This window comes from Carlito syrichta, unplaced genomic scaffold (assembly GCF_000164805.1).
Source record: "Carlito syrichta isolate Samal-C Ts95f unplaced genomic scaffold, Tarsius_syrichta-2.0.1 Scaffold311129, whole genome shotgun sequence".
Taxonomy (NCBI): Eukaryota; Metazoa; Chordata; class Mammalia; order Primates; family Tarsiidae; genus Carlito; species Carlito syrichta.
The window spans coordinates 114667-130042 of NW_007255225.1; the positions used below are offsets into that span (position 1 = coordinate 114667).

The window sequence follows — 15376 nt, forward strand, 5'->3', positions numbered from 1 at the left end:
TTCCTCTCTCTCTCTCTCTCTCTCTCTCTCTCTCTCTCTCTCTCTCTCTCTCTCTGTGTGTGTGTGTGTGTGTGTGTGTGTGTATTTTGCCTCTAGAATCACAACCTCTTGTCTCCCTGTTCTTTCCTTGCTCAGCTTAGCTAATAAACACCCTGTATCTGAACCTCACTTTCTCTCATCTCCAGCTCTTAGCACTTGGCCCCTTGCAGTCTGGCTTCCTGCCCCACCATTTTGAGCCTCTGACCAGCACTGCCTTTCCTGGTCCCAGTTCCACTCACCTTCAAGCAGGTCAAATGCCCCTCACCGGCCCTGTCAGCTCCCATTTGTCCAGCTTCAAAATATCCCCCCACTGGTCAGCAAGCCCTAGTATTCTTCTCTTACATCATTTCCTTTATTATTATTATTATCATTATTATTATTAAGTTGTGGGGTACTAGTGAGGATTTACTACATAAGTAGGCTGCATGCAGGTGAAGTTGGGGCTTCTAACTGGCCCTCACTCCCCCTGGTAGTGGACCAGGTGCCCTTTGTGTTGTCACGTGCCCCCCACCCTCCTCCCTCCATCCCTATCCTAGCAGTGCCCAGCGTCTGCCAATCTCACCCTTGTGATAGTGTGACCAGTGTTCAGGGTCTGCTTATGAGTGAGAACATGCAGTATTCAGTTCTTTTTTTCTGTAATAGTTCGCTTAGTATGCTTGTCTCCAACTGCATCCAAGTTGTTGCAAAGGCTATGATTTTGGTTTTCTTTATGGCTGCATAATACTCCATTGTGTATATGTACATTTTATTTATCCAGTCCACTTTTGATGGGCAGCAAGGTTGGTTCCATGTTTTTGCTATTGTGAATAGTGCAGCAACAAACATGTGTGTGCAGGAGTCTTTTTGCAGAACAATTTATGTTCCTGCTGGTGTATTCCCAGAAGAGGGATTGCTGAATCATATGGGAGGTCAATTTTTAGTTCTTTTAGAAATTGCCACACTGCTTTCCATGGAGGCCGAACTAGTTTGCACTCCCACCAACAGTGTAAAAACGTTCCTTTTTCTCTGCACCCACACCAGCATCTGTTATTTTTTGACTTATTAACGATGGCCATCCTTACTGGAGTTAGATGGTATCTCATTGTGGTTTTGATTTGCACTTCTCTGATGATTAGTGAGGCTGAGCATTTTTTCATGCATCTGTTAGCTGCTTGTATGTATATCCTTTTTAAACCCATTATACACTTTGCCACACCTTCCCCACACATCCTAAGATGAGGATATTCTTCTATGTCAGGAGCAAGCCAAAAAGTTTACCATGTCTTGTATGAACATGAGCAGAACCAGCCTTAGGCACAATCGTCCCCATCTCCGTGTTCCCATCACCCCAGTAGTCCCTCTGTGTATTTTTTCTCAGGTGCCCATTATAAGTAAGTAGTTCGAAGTAAATAAGACTCACCTGGCACTTTCAGCCCCCAACTTTTGATTGGAGTCAATAGCTCTGGGATGGGTGGAAATTATTTTATTATTATTATCATCATCATCATCATCATCATTTGAGTCAGGGTCTCACTCTGTTGTCCAGGCTAGATTGCTGTGGCTCAATCAGGGCTCACCACAGCCTTGACCTTCTGGGCTCAGGCAATCCTTCTGGATCAGTAGCTGGGACTGCAAACCCACAGCACCACACCTGGCTAATTTTTTTGTTTATTGTAGAGACAACTTCTTGCCAAGTTGCCCAGGCTGAGCTAGAACTCCTGGCCTCTAGCAATTCTCCCACTTCGGCTTCCCGATGTGCTGGGATTACAGGTATGAGCCACCATGTCCATCCTGTCTAGCTTACTTCTGAACACCTGGTGCCCGAGAACAACTGTGGACTAAATGAAGAATTATTTTGAGAAGTACAAGAGAGTCAGGGCTGCAGTGCAGCCCTGTGAAGGAAATGTTTGTCCTGTGAAGGACAAACATTTAGGGGTGCCTCTGAGACACCCTGCGTTCCCAATTCCATCCCAGGGCCAGGATCTCATGACGATTAAGCAGCTCTCCCAGGCCGCATCACCCTTGCCCCCAAATATCTGTGGGCCATTCACTCTTTTGGCACCTGATCCAGTTCTGCAGGTCAGACCGCTGAAAGCCAGGCAACAGGTGTTGAGGGAGAAGGGATATAGGGCTGCCCCAGCAGGTCTGAGCAGGGCAGTGGGATGGGTGTGGTGACTCAGCAGCAGTTTGTGGCCTCTGAAGGACGGGAAGGGCATGGAATTGTGAAAAGAAGGCAGGGAGGCCTTCCAATGAACTTTGCCAAGGGAGCTCCAGTCAGCAGCACAGGGGCCAGAGAATGCAGTGCTTCTGAGACACACTGAAAGAAGTATATCCTGCTGGACATAAAGACATGAAGGTGGGAGTTGGGGGAGTGACAAGAAATGAAGGAGAAATAGACAGGGAGACTCTGGAAGCACAGGAGCATCTGACTCTGACGTCACACTCCCTGCCTGGCAGAATGACCAGATTCCAGCACAAATGCCACTCCTACCACACATGCTGGTTGCCTCACAGGGTCTCTGGGTAACTTCTTCCCGACATGCCCTGGTGCTCTGTCTCTCGGGGGCACTGAGAAAGTTCCCCTACATAAGGATCAACACACACTTCTGAGGTGTCGCTTGATTTGACCTACAGAGGCTTGCCAGTTAACACATAGGAAGACAGTAACCCCAGTTAAAACTGAACCTGAATGCCTGAGACAGACTTACGCTTAAATAGTATCCATTGTTTATCTGAAATTCAAATGAAAGCAAGAATCCTGTGTTTTGTCCGGCAGCCTCTACCTAGTGACAAGCTTCAGGATGAGTCAACAGAACATGGGAGTAAGTTGAGGCAGGTACTGCTAGTGAGGGTGGGGGAAGGGCACACCAAATGAGATGTTTGGGGGCCAGGGGACAAAACAGCATCACAGAGCTGTTTTGAAGACCTAAAAAAGCAAAAAGTGCCCTCCATCTTTGAAACAGGCAGCAGCTGAATTCTTTGGAAATTTCAGGACACGGAAAGTAGAAAAAAAGTGTTTCCATGCATTTTATGAGAGGGGACCCAAAAATAAATTAAATCATCTTTTGGAGGGCAGGCCTCTTGTAGTACACTCAGAATTTGTCCTCCAGATCAGATGGTCAACCAACGTTTTTATCTGGATGTTTTGAGAAGGTTGCATCACAATTTGCGTGAGAAATGTCCTGAGTTGTGGCAAACAGGTGGCTGGTTCTTCCACCATGACAACACACCTTCCCACACTGAGCTGAGTGTTCAGCAGTTTGGGGCCAAAAACAGCATGATTCCAGTGCCCCACCTTCCCTATTTACCCAGTCTTGCCCCAAGCAACTTTTTTTGGTCTCTCAGATGAATCAAAGTCCTCAAAGGGAAACATTTTGCCGATTTCGAAGAGGTGAAACAAAAAACAGCAGAAACACTAACAAGCATCCCAATTGGCAAATTCAAAAACCGTTTTGAGCAGTGGAAAAGCATCTCGATAGGTGTATTGCATAAAATGGAGAGCACTTTGAAGGTGACTGGAGTTCAGGCATGTAACAATAAATACACAATTTTTATAAATAAACTTCAGGCTTTTTGAGTCCCCTCATATATCCTAGTCAGTGACCCTTTAACTAAGGTATGGCCCACATTCTGTTCATGCTCTGCCCACAGCTGGCAAGCTGAACTTACCAGAGCAGTTTTGAGCCCAGAGGTGATATAGCTGCCTCAGACTGGGGACAAAAGAACAGAGGAGTGGACTGCCGCCCCACTGGGCACTACAGAGAATTTCTTAGGTCTTGACTCCAGCAACCGGGAGTGTCCTGACCCAGTGCAACCTCTACATGGGTAGCAGTTTCCAAAATGAAAATTAATCTTCATCTCTGCCCAAGTCAATTACAACCTCCACCCATCCAACCCTTTTTAAACTTCACCCAGAAGGGGTTCCAAGCAAATTCCAGTAGATTCTTAGAAAACCCGAAGCAGGGGGTTTCCTCCCTTGGTGAAAACATGCAAATGTCTCACAGGAAAAAATGGTGCACAGTGGCGTTGACACGACTGGTTCCAGACATGGTGATCACATTCATATTCTCCTGTCAAAAGGTCAAAGTGTCACATTGCTGTGCCAGGGAAAGTCAAGCCTCACAGGGAGATTTTTCTAAGTTCTTCTCACAACTACCTCCCACCACCCCTACAGCAAGAAATGTTCCTCAGGCCCAGAATTCATTGTCTACAACTCTGAATTCAGCAGGCTTGTCCATGACTCACTGGCAGCCAACCCCGACTTCACAGGCATGAAGCTCCACGTTATCTCCGTGCGTCCTGCTCAAGGTGAACACTGTTCACTGCAGAGACATCTGTGTGTTCGATTACAAGGCGCTGCCCTCACCCCACCAGGAGTGCTGTATCACTACCTTTCTAAAATCTGAGAAATTTCAACTTCAGAAATGCACCTTGACCCAAGGTTTTCAGACAAGACAGTATAGGTCTGTGGGGATTTCTTCTCACCTTTCATCAATGAACTCATTTAGAAGCAAAAAACTGAACAGGCTGGGCGTGATAATGGCTCACGCCTGTAATCCCAGCAATTTGGAAAGCAGAGGCAGGAGGATCACCTGAGGTTAAGCGTTCAAGAGCAGCCTGGGCTACATAGTGAGATTCCTGTCTCTACAAAAAATAGAAAAATTAGCTGAGCCTGGTGGTGCACACCTGTAGTCCCAGCTATGTGGGTGGCTGAGATAGGAGGATTGCTTGAGCCTAGGAAGTCAAGGCTACGGTGAGCGGTGACCATGCCACCGTACTCCAGCACCCTAGGTGATAGAGTGAAACTCTGATTTAAAAAAAAAAAGCTAAACAATCTTGCTATGCAAGAAACTGTGACCGACTTTGTACAAGACTTGAGAACACATATTGCTTGTTTTCCCTATCCAAGGGAGAGAAATGTAAAACCAGAGCACTGACCCTCCTTTTCCTTGACTCCCTTTCTCCAAGTTCGTCTCACAGGCACCAAATATGCCTGTGGAGGAGGCGGCTGTGGCGCCTGCACGGTGATGGTGTCAAGATACGACCCCAAGACCAAAAGCATCCAGTATCCTTTGTGCTGCCTGGGCCCTGCTCTGGGTGTGCCTAGGAAGGGTGTGCAGCCTCCCTTTCCTGTGCATGTGTCCTCCACCACCCCCCAAGCCTGGTCTCCTTGCAGCTTCCTAAACTCCAGACCCTTCCTGCAGAGGTGCTTCCCATCAAAATACATCTGTCCTATATGACAGGTGCTCAGGGCTCCTCTCTACTGCTGTAACACTTCCTTGGCTTTTGAGTAGGAGATTTCAGGCTGAGGGTAGGCAAAAACGACTCTACACAAAGAAGCAAAAGTCCTAGTGAAAGAGTCAGGGCTTCAATACACACTAAGAAGAGTCAGTTAAGGATGGTGGCTGCACCTGTAATCCCAGCACTTTGGGAGGCCAGGAGTTTGAAACCAACCTGGACAACATAGGAGACCCTGTCTCTACAAAAAATAAAAAAATTATCCAGGTGTGGTGGTGGTGTGTACCTGTAGACAGGAGTTTCACTTGAGTCCAGGAGTTCGAGGATGCAGTGAGCTATGATCGCACCACTGTACTCCAGCCTACGTGACAAAGTGAGACCCTGACTCTAAAACAAAAAAGAAAATCAGAGTTGTTTGCCTGGAAGGGCTGAGTGAGAACTTAATTGTGCTACATGACTGAGCCAGCATCTCCTTGACCTAGAAATGTAAATTTTCTTACTGGTGGAATGTGGTCATGAGGAAGGAGTCTAGTACAGTTCCAGGTTTTGCGTTAGGTGACTGGGTGGTCACACATCAGGGAACTGGGAAGAGGAGGAACAGAGGAGAGGAAAGTAGTACATTTAGTTTGGGGGTAATTATGGGATGTCCCAGAGGGACTGTCCAACAGGTATCTAGAGAAACAGATCTGTTACTCAGAGGAGAGGTCTAGTCTGGAGCTAGAACTTGTCAGAAGTTATCAGCATCAACAATAACAATGATGATAATAAAAATAACATGTAAAATGCTTGTTGTGAGCCAGACCCCTGTTCAAAGTAGCTCACATACATCCCTCTGATATAGGCATTACTATTACTCACTTTTTAAAAAGAGGAAACTGACTGGGCACAGTGGCTCTCACCTGTAATCCCAGTACTTTGGGAGGCCAAAGTGGGAGAATCGCTTGAGCCCAGGTGTTCAAGACCAGACTGAGCAACATAGCAAAACCTCATCTAATTAAAAAATAAAAATAAAAATTAGCGGGGCATGGTAGCACAGACCTGTAGTCCCAGCTACTTGGGAGGCTAAAGCCAAAGGATCACCTGAGCCCAGGAGATTGAGGTTGCAGTAGCCATGATTAGGCCACTGTACTTTAACCTAGGCAACAGAGTAAGACCCCGACTCAAAAATAATCATAATAAAAAGAGGGGAAAAAAGGCAAAGAGAGTTAAATAACTTGCTCAAGGTTTCCTGTGCCAGGTAGTGGTAAAGTTAGTTTCAGCCCAGGTCATCTGGAAAGTGGCAGAAAATGTGAATGAGCATTGTCAGTGTAGGACATGGGAGGACAATGGAAAGAGGACCGAGAAAGAAAGAAGCCCCCACAAAGGAGACCAATGGGGAGTGGTCAGAGCTGAAGAAGGAATATGGAGAGGAGAAAATTCCAAGAAGGGGGCCGTGGCCACCAGTGGGAACACCAGGGAGTGGTCCAGGGACATCAGATTGCTCCCAGAACAATTCCAGCAAGAAGATGGGGCTGGAGGGTGAGATGCCATAGTTATAGAAATGACTGTAAGGTCTTAGGTTAGGGAAAGTGGCTCAAGCCTGTAATCCCAGCGCTTTGAGAAACCAAGGTGGGAGAATTCCTTTAGCTCAGGAGTTTGAGACCATCCTGGACAACTCAGTGAGATTCTTCTCTCTTCAAAAACTAAAAGAATTAGCCAGGTATGGTGGTGCACACCTGTAGATCCAGCTACTCAGGAGGCTATGGCAGAAGAATCTCTTGAGTCCAGGAGTTGGAGGCTGCAGTGAGCTGTGATGGTGCCACTGCACTCCAGCCTAGGTGACCGAGCAAGACTCTGTCTCTAAAAATAAAAATAAAAGAAGTGACTAAAAGGAAGCTGTAGCCAGCCCTTGAAGAAAAACGTGATTAGGAAAGAAAGTTGGGCCAATGTTGAAAAGAGAAATAGTTTTCTGGATATTTTGCAGCACAGAAAATATGATTTTATTTATAGACATGAGGGAGTTTGGAGAAATGAGACCCTAGGCAGAAAGAGGGTAGGAGGGCCATGATGATAGGGCTAGCCCTTATAAAGACAGGAGTAACTGGGATCCAGCAGAGGGGAGGAAGATTCTGCTCCCTCGGAGCCTTAAAGGGATGTGATGATACGGATTTTTCAGGTCAGCCTGGGCTTCAAGAGTGTCAGTTCAATGGGTCCGCCAGTCAAGCCCCAAAAAGTGTTAGCTCGATGGGCTGACAAGCCCAGCCCCAGGAGTGTTGGCACTAACTGGCTGGCAGGCCAAGCTCTGAGAGTGTTGCAGCCCCTAGAAGTGTCTCAACTTCGGAGCCTTACCTTCTGCCGGCAGCTCTCCGGGTTCAGCCGGCTCCGATGGCTGGCAAACCCGCCCCCCATGCACACGGCTCTTCCGCTCTGACGATCTTCTCCAACTCTCCAGGCCGAGGTTCTTGTCTTGCCCAGGAGGAATGAGGGACACGGAGGCAGGAAAGTGAGAACACACAATTTATTGAGAAAACAGGAAAACTACCACAGTGGGAGGATATCTGAGGGACTTGCCAATCTGGGGCCAAACCTGGTGCTTATATAGCCCTAAGACTGAGCGAGTGGGCTAGCACTAGCTGTGAACTGATTGGCTGGCACTAGCTGTGCTGATTGGTCAGTACTAAGGACCAATCAACAGGAGGTAGGGGCCTCGTGGTGAGCTGATTTGTTGGCACTTGGCACGCTGATTGGTTCTTTTTCTATCCCAGCAATGAGTACTTAAGCTCTAGCTTGAGAGTCTTGTTTACCAATGCCAGAGGATTGGCATCGGTAGGGAGCTTGTTTACCAATGCCAGAGGATTGGCATCGGTAGGGAGCTTGTTTACCAATGCCAGAGGATCAGCGAGAGAGACCTGCTAGAAGTTCACTACGTTGTTACCGGGAGACCTGCACTGTCTGCCTAGCTTTTCTCTGGCTATCGCCTCTCTCAGTGAGACTCATGCGGGCACAAGCCAAAGTGTGAAGGAAGTTAGTGTCTCTAGTCCCTGGAGGAGGCCAGAGGGCAAGACTAAAGAGTCTTGATGAGAAGTGGAAGAGGCGTTGAGAGGGATAGGTGTGGTGGCTCACGCTGTAGTCTCAGCTACTTGAGAGGCTGAGGCCGGAGAACCACTTGAGCCCAGGAGTTCAAGGCTGCAGTGAGCTATGATTGTGTCACTGCATTCCAACCTGGGTGATAGAATGAAATCCTGACTCGAAAAAATAGAAAAGAAAAGACAGAGGCTGTGAGATCAAGCGGAAGCAAGTGTTAATAGGGAGGGAATTGGAGAACATGAAAAACAAGAGATACATCTGTTTATGAGGTACCTGGGCCCACCCTGGCTCCATACCCCACATACTTACTCTTGAGCATTCCTAACTAGTCGGCTTGGTGGCTCCCCAATAGCCTGGATGATTCGGAGGGCTAGGGAACCAAAACTCAGTCTATCTTTTATTCAGAAGAACACCATTCATAGATTCAGCCTGGGTAGGGAAAGAAAAGAGACGTTCCCTGGAAAAAGGACAAACTCCTTCTCATATTGAAAAGAGAATAGGGCCGAGCTCAGTGGCTCAGCCTGTAATCCTGCGGAGGCCGAGGTGAGTAGATTGCCTGAGCCCACGGGTTCGAGACCCGCCTGGCAACTTGGTGAGACCTCATTTCTACAATAAATCAAACAATTAACCAGGCGTGGTAGGCGCGCCTGTAGTTCCAGCTACTTGGAAGGCTGAGGCGGAGCCCAGCAGGTTGAGGCTGTGGTGGCCAGGAACGGCCACTGCACTCCAGTCTGGGAGACAGAGTGAGACTCCAACTCAAAAAAAAAAAAGAAAGAAAAAGAAAAGAAAAGAGACTAGGACTCAGTCTGATGGGACTCACAATGCCACATGTAACAGCTAATGGTCAGTTAAACTCCATTCCCAACCCATAAGATGAGAGCCTGTCATTAACCACACCCACCACACTGTCTACACACGCGCCAGCGTAAGAGATGGTCAAGGCAAGGGCGCACACCAGGGCACACCCCTGGCCATACACTGGCATCATCAGGAGAACTTATAAGGATACTCGCTGAACCCACCCCAGAAAGTCTGGTTTAACTGGGTCAGGTGGATCTGAAGTTTTAGAAGACTTCCATGGTTGACAATCACAGCACTGAACTCCCCCATCATGGCCAATAGATCACCTTACAGCAAATGAAAGATTTCATTCCCTAGAATGAGGGAGAACATGGAGAACGAGGGTCTCTTGGAGGTCCTACACAAGGGTCTTCATTATTCTTTTTTCCCCATTTCTCTCTTCTGCACCAGTCATATGTAAGTCCTATCTTGGGCATATCCAGAAATGAATGGTTTGATATCCAGCTTTGCTCTCCTAGGAAAATGCAGCCTCATGACTCTCCTGGCCCAAAATAACTCCCTGAACTGTGTCCCCCGTGCCTCAAGATTTCAGTTTGTTCACTTTAGCCACTTCATCACAGCCACTATCCTGTGACCGCATGCCTGGTGCCCATCTGCTCTCTGCATGGGGCTGCCGTCACCACCGTGGAAGGTGTCGGGAGCATCAAGACCAGGGTTCACCCCGTACAGGTAAGAGCAGAATGTGGTGTGGACCAGATGTTAGCATCCCACGCAGCATGATGCACTCCAGTGATGTCACCAGAATTGAACTCCTTTGTGCTTTTAAGTTCTCATTTTGTCAGATTCAGTGCTTCATAGCTAGGGATCTTCTCAGAGATCTTTTCAAGGTTCTTACATTGACTTTAATAAACCTTAACCTCAAGAGACCTCCTCAGCCCTGTCCTTGTCCTAAACTAAAACAAGAGCAAGCCAGTCTGACAAGAGAAGAAAATGAGATTGGAAATCAGACATTTATAGAAGACACTCATTGTTCATCCCATTTCAAAACGACTTAGCTCTGCCGGAGAGGCCAGTTGTGTGCACAGATACTCCCCAAATGCTCTCCAAATATCTGACAAATAACTGCACACCACACCACAATAAAACACAACTAAAATAACAAATCATTTACTAAAGTTTAGAGAGCTTTTTAAAGAAATGGCAGTTATTTTTGTATACTAGAAGAGGAACATCTGCAGGGATTGGATGGTAAAGGCAGTGTATGGAAAGAAAACCATGAATAGTCTTACTGTTCCTTGAGATTCCTTCTCTTGGGAGGCTGGAGGGAACACAGAGGCCAAGAATGTTCTCTGACAATGTGCCACCTTTGATGGGCACTTGTAAGGTGTGTAAGGTATTGAGTCACTTAACTCTTAGATGGTGGTTTATCTGTGGAATAGGAAATGTAGTTTAGAGAAGCACGTGAAAAGCTCCAGAGTCATGCTCATGTGAGTTTTAATCCTTACTACAACTCATTAATTGAGTGACCTTGGGTGATTTTCTCGACTTTTCTTCATCTTCAAAATGAGGATAAGCGTGGTATGGTGGCACACACTTGTAATCCCAGCACTTTGGGCAGCCAATGTGGGAGGATTCCTTGAATCCAGGAGTTGGAGACTGCAGGATTCCTTGAATCCAGGAGTTGGAGACTATGATTACACAGCTGCACTCCAGCCTGGGCAACAGAGCAAGACCTTGTCTCAGAAAAAAAAAAAGTAGGATAATAATGATGTCTGCTTTACAAGATGATTGTAGGAATAAATTAAGAGTCTTAATAGTGGGTGTCTTTCAGCCATAAACTTAACTTTATGTTCTCATTAAGATCTTATCCCACACTTTGCTCAACAACCTAACAGCTCTTGAAGCACTTTATGCTGTACTTATATTTCTTTCTTTCAAATCTTGACAGTATACATGCTAGATTTGTTCTGGAGCTGGCTTGTACTAGCTTGTGAAAACCAATCACTAAATTTTCAGCAAGTTGCAAGTCAATCTTTAAACACATTGTTAAAAAAAAAAGAAAGAAAGAAAGAAAGAAAATTAAACTAGCCTGGGCGAGGTTGCTTATGCCTGTAATCCCAGCACTTTGGGAAGCCAAGGGAGGAGGATTGCTCAAGGTCAGGTTTGAGACCAGCCTGGGCAACATAGTGAGACTCTCAACTCTACAAAAAAATGTGAAAATTAAGCGAGGTGTGGTGTCTTGTATCTGTTACTTGGGAGACTGTTTGGGAGTTACTTGGGAGGCTGAAGCAGGAGAATTACTTGAACCCAGGAGTTCAAGGCTGCAGTGAGCTATGTTCATGCCACTGCACTCCAGCCTGGGCAACAGAGCGAGACCCTATCTCTAGAAAAAATTAATAAATAAACTTTACAAACTTACAATTAAATCATTTATAAAAGAATATGAGCCCTAGTAGAAGTAGTTATACAACAAAAATGGGAAAAAGATATAAATTAGGACTTTTATTCCCCCAGAGAGCCAGTTAAACATTTACCAGCACAGCAGGTTTGTGTTTGAAACAACTTGCCGTCTAGCAGTAATCCCAACACAGCCATATTCTCCTCCAGCATTTGAAAAAGTGTCCTTTCAGTTGGGCCACAAAGGAAGTGCTTGACTTCATTGTAGGAGCTGTGTTGTTTGAAAACTGTTTATTTCAAAACATTTGAGTCACACTCCCACCAGACAGTTGTGTATCCTGTGCGAGGCATACAACTGATATACACGGAGGGATCCCCAAGTCCTGTTTCCCATCTGTGGCTTCACATCACAGGGTCTTTGTGTAGAGTAGATAGCATAAATGGTCATTTCTCAGTCTGTTTTTTCATTGTTTTATTTGTTTTGTTGCTGCAGTCAAGTGTATAAAGTTATAGATGTATAAATTAAATATGTGGATAGCACAACACTAGTAAATAGCACTTGACAATTTTCAAAACATTCTTGTAGATTATATCAGTTAATCTGTAAAACCCTCTATAAAGTCAATGGAAAAAGGAATACTTTTCTCCAAAAATAGCTTTCCAGAAAGTATGCTAAATGATTTGCACATGTATTTATTCTTATAACCATCTTGTAAAGTAGATGTCATTATTACCCCGATTATAAAGATGATAAAAGTCAAGTAAATCACCCAAGGTCACTCAATTAATGAGTTGCTGCAAGGATCAAAACGTTCATGAGCATAACTCCAGAACATTTTATTTGTTCCTTTAAACCACACTTTCTATTTCACAGATAAAGAAAACAGGATCAGCAGGGCATGGTGATACATGCCTTTAGTCCCAGCTACAAAGGCAGGAGGAATCACTTGAGCCCAGGAATTCAATCTGAGCACGATAGCAAGACCCCATCTCTATAATAAATAAATAAATAAATAAATAAAGGAAAGGAAAGGAAGGAAGGGAGGGAGGGAGGGAGCGAGGGAGGAAGAGAGGGAGGGAGGGAAAGAGAAGCAACTCAGGATCTAGAGAATAAAGTGACTTCATTAATACCTGCCAGTAGGCTTCCTGGGGGCAAAAATAATATGCATATGATTTCAAGAAATTAAAGTGTTTCTCTTCCAGGAACATCTTTTACCCTGAAGTTATTTCAGGAAAGCTAAATATGTAAACTCCACAGTTTGCTGGTGTCCAAGGTAGGAAAACAAGAGATCCGATGTGTAAATGGTATATACTGTCTCCCAGGAAAGACTCGCCAAGTGCCACGGCACGCAGTGTGGCTTCTGCAGCCCAGGGATGGTGATGTCCCTCTACACACTGCTGAGGAACCACCCGGAGCCCACTCCTGAGCAGATCATGGAATCTCTTGGAGGTGAACCTTCTTGACCCTCTGCAGGCAGGGCCCAGGGCAGAAAGTACTCAAGGAACCAGAGCAGAGGTCCTGGCCCATGGAGAGATGTTGCAATATGGCTTTGGGGTGCCACCTGGCTAACGGGGGCATCTCTAGGACCTATCTCAACACAAGTCAGTTCCAGGAAGGGCATCTTCATTTTGGCAGTAGGATGCCAGGAATTGGGGCGATACTGGTTTCATCACCAAACACTTTTCCCCTGGTGGAACCTTTGTTACTCGGCATTGAAACGGGCTGTTTTCAACACTCTTAATACAATCTTTTCCAAATGTTGACTTTTGGGTCGTGAAAAAGAATACGATTTTGCCATTTGTTTTTTAATTGTTCTGTGAGAACCATTATTAACTTTACTTACTAAAATTAGTTTTGCAAAGAGGAAAGACTTTCAGATACTTTATATTTTCATGTTCTAGCTGGGTTCATTATGCAACATAAGATAAAGGTGATCATAGACAATGATTCATCATCTCAAGTAAGCTTAGTAAGCAATTTGATCTCCTATGACAAAATAGCTATCAGATTCAAATGAAGGTAATTTTTTACAAGAAATAAAGGCACATTAACAAATGTTTTCTGTAGCAGACATACCTGTTTTCAAGATAATCTGTCACTAGTTCTTAGAAGAAAACTGTTAAAACAAACCTCTGAGTATTAAAGGAAAGCTCCTTGTTCCTTTCGATAAACAGACCTACACAGAAACTCAATTTTATGATGAAAAAATAAAACTAAGCTGCAATTTAACTTAAATGTTATTGTAACTGGTATGTAAATTTATCTAATATTTTTCCTTCTCATTCAACAACTTCTTTACTCAAAACTTTTTGGTTTCTCATAAATACTATTAAAACTTTGTCCTATGTTTCAATTATAGCTTTATCCAAATCTGAATGTATTCAAACAATGGACAATCTTTGCTTAATTATGTAATCACACAAATGAGATATTTAGAGTTTCGAAAAGCAGAGATCTTGTGATTTGCCATACTTTTAGTTTGTTTGAATATATTCAAGAAGTCTTTTTTTTTTTTTTTTTTTGAGTTGGAGTCTCACTCTGTCGCCTAGAGTGCAGTGGCCGCTCCTGGCCACCGCAGCCTCAACCTGCTGGGCTCCGGCGATCCTTCCGCCTCAGCCTTCCGAGTAGCCGGAATTACAGGCATGCGCTACCATGCCCGGCTGATTTTTTGATTTATTGTAGAGATGAGGTCTCGCTGCCCAGGCGGGTCTCGAACCCACGGGCTGAGGCAATCCACTCACCTCAGCCTCCCAAAGACGCGGGATTACAGGTTGAGCCACCGAGCCCAGCTAGGAAGTCTTTTTTTTTTTTTCTTTTTTTTTCTTTTTTGAGCCAGGGTCTCACTCTGTTGCCCAGGCTGGAAGGCAGTGGCATGATCATAATGGTCCACAGCTACCAGCAGCCTCAACCTTCTGAGCTCAGGCAATCCTTCCTCCTCATCCTCCCAAGTAGTTGAGACTATAGCTGTGCACCACCACACCTGGACAATTGTTTTATTTTTGAGCCTGAGACTATATTGCCTAGGGTGGTCTTGAACTCTGAGGCTCAAGTGATCCTCTCACCTTGGCTTCTCAAAGTACTGAGATTATAGGAGTGAGCACCCAACATGGCAGTCTTATAAAGATGGATTATTTCCGGGCACCCCTCTCGGATCCCCTTCCACTGTGGGAGCTTTTCTGTTCTCTCAATAAATCCTGCTTTCTCAAAAAAAAAAGATGGAAGAGATTCCATGCCTGTCATTTACATGACAACAACCACGAGATGGTGGTGTCAAGTTTGGCTAAATGAATGAAGTAGAAAACCTCATTCTAGGTATAGATAACTTGGAGAGTATGTTTTGTTTAGCAATCCATTTACTTGTGCTCTTTCTAGAGTTATAAACGTTAGCCACACTTGTCCCTATTTTAAGAAAAACAATAATATTAAATAAAGTTCAAAGAAATCTAATTAGTACAAGCACATAACTTCTTAAATGATCGATTGATATAGATCATTACTTCATTCATTATAGTCTTTTTCCTTTGAGATGAAAAGAATAGAATAAAATTTTTGAACTTGCATTCTTTTTTTATTTCTTAGAATCAGAGACATTTCTGTAATGAGTGCAATTAGTTATCCTTTGGTGGACCTTTAGTAGGGCCTATCGATTTAGCCCTATGTGGCTAAGAACAAAACAAAACACCCTGATACTGACTCACACAAGCCTTTCTGGTTTGCTCACAGTTTGTTGAAGAGAAGGTGTTTGTCACCTCTTGAGAACTTCTGTTTCATGCCATATAGTTACATTTCAGACATTGCAGCACCTTCCCTCTACTCTAAAGAGGAATTTTTTTTTTTTTTTTTTTTTTTTTGAGT

General features: G+C 44.8%; 1 protein-coding gene across 1 annotated transcript in view; it reads left to right on the forward strand.

Moving 5' to 3' along the window:
• The window catches only part of LOC103271035 (aldehyde oxidase 4-like), an 84021-nt gene that overhangs the window by 12100 nt on the left and 56545 nt on the right, over nt 1–15376 (forward strand). Inside the window, 3 exon segments of the mRNA XM_021717797.1 lie at nt 4987–5083; nt 9744–9852; nt 12844–12970. Of these exon segments, the coding sequence (XP_021573472.1) occupies nt 4987–5083; nt 9744–9852; nt 12844–12970 (333 nt within the window).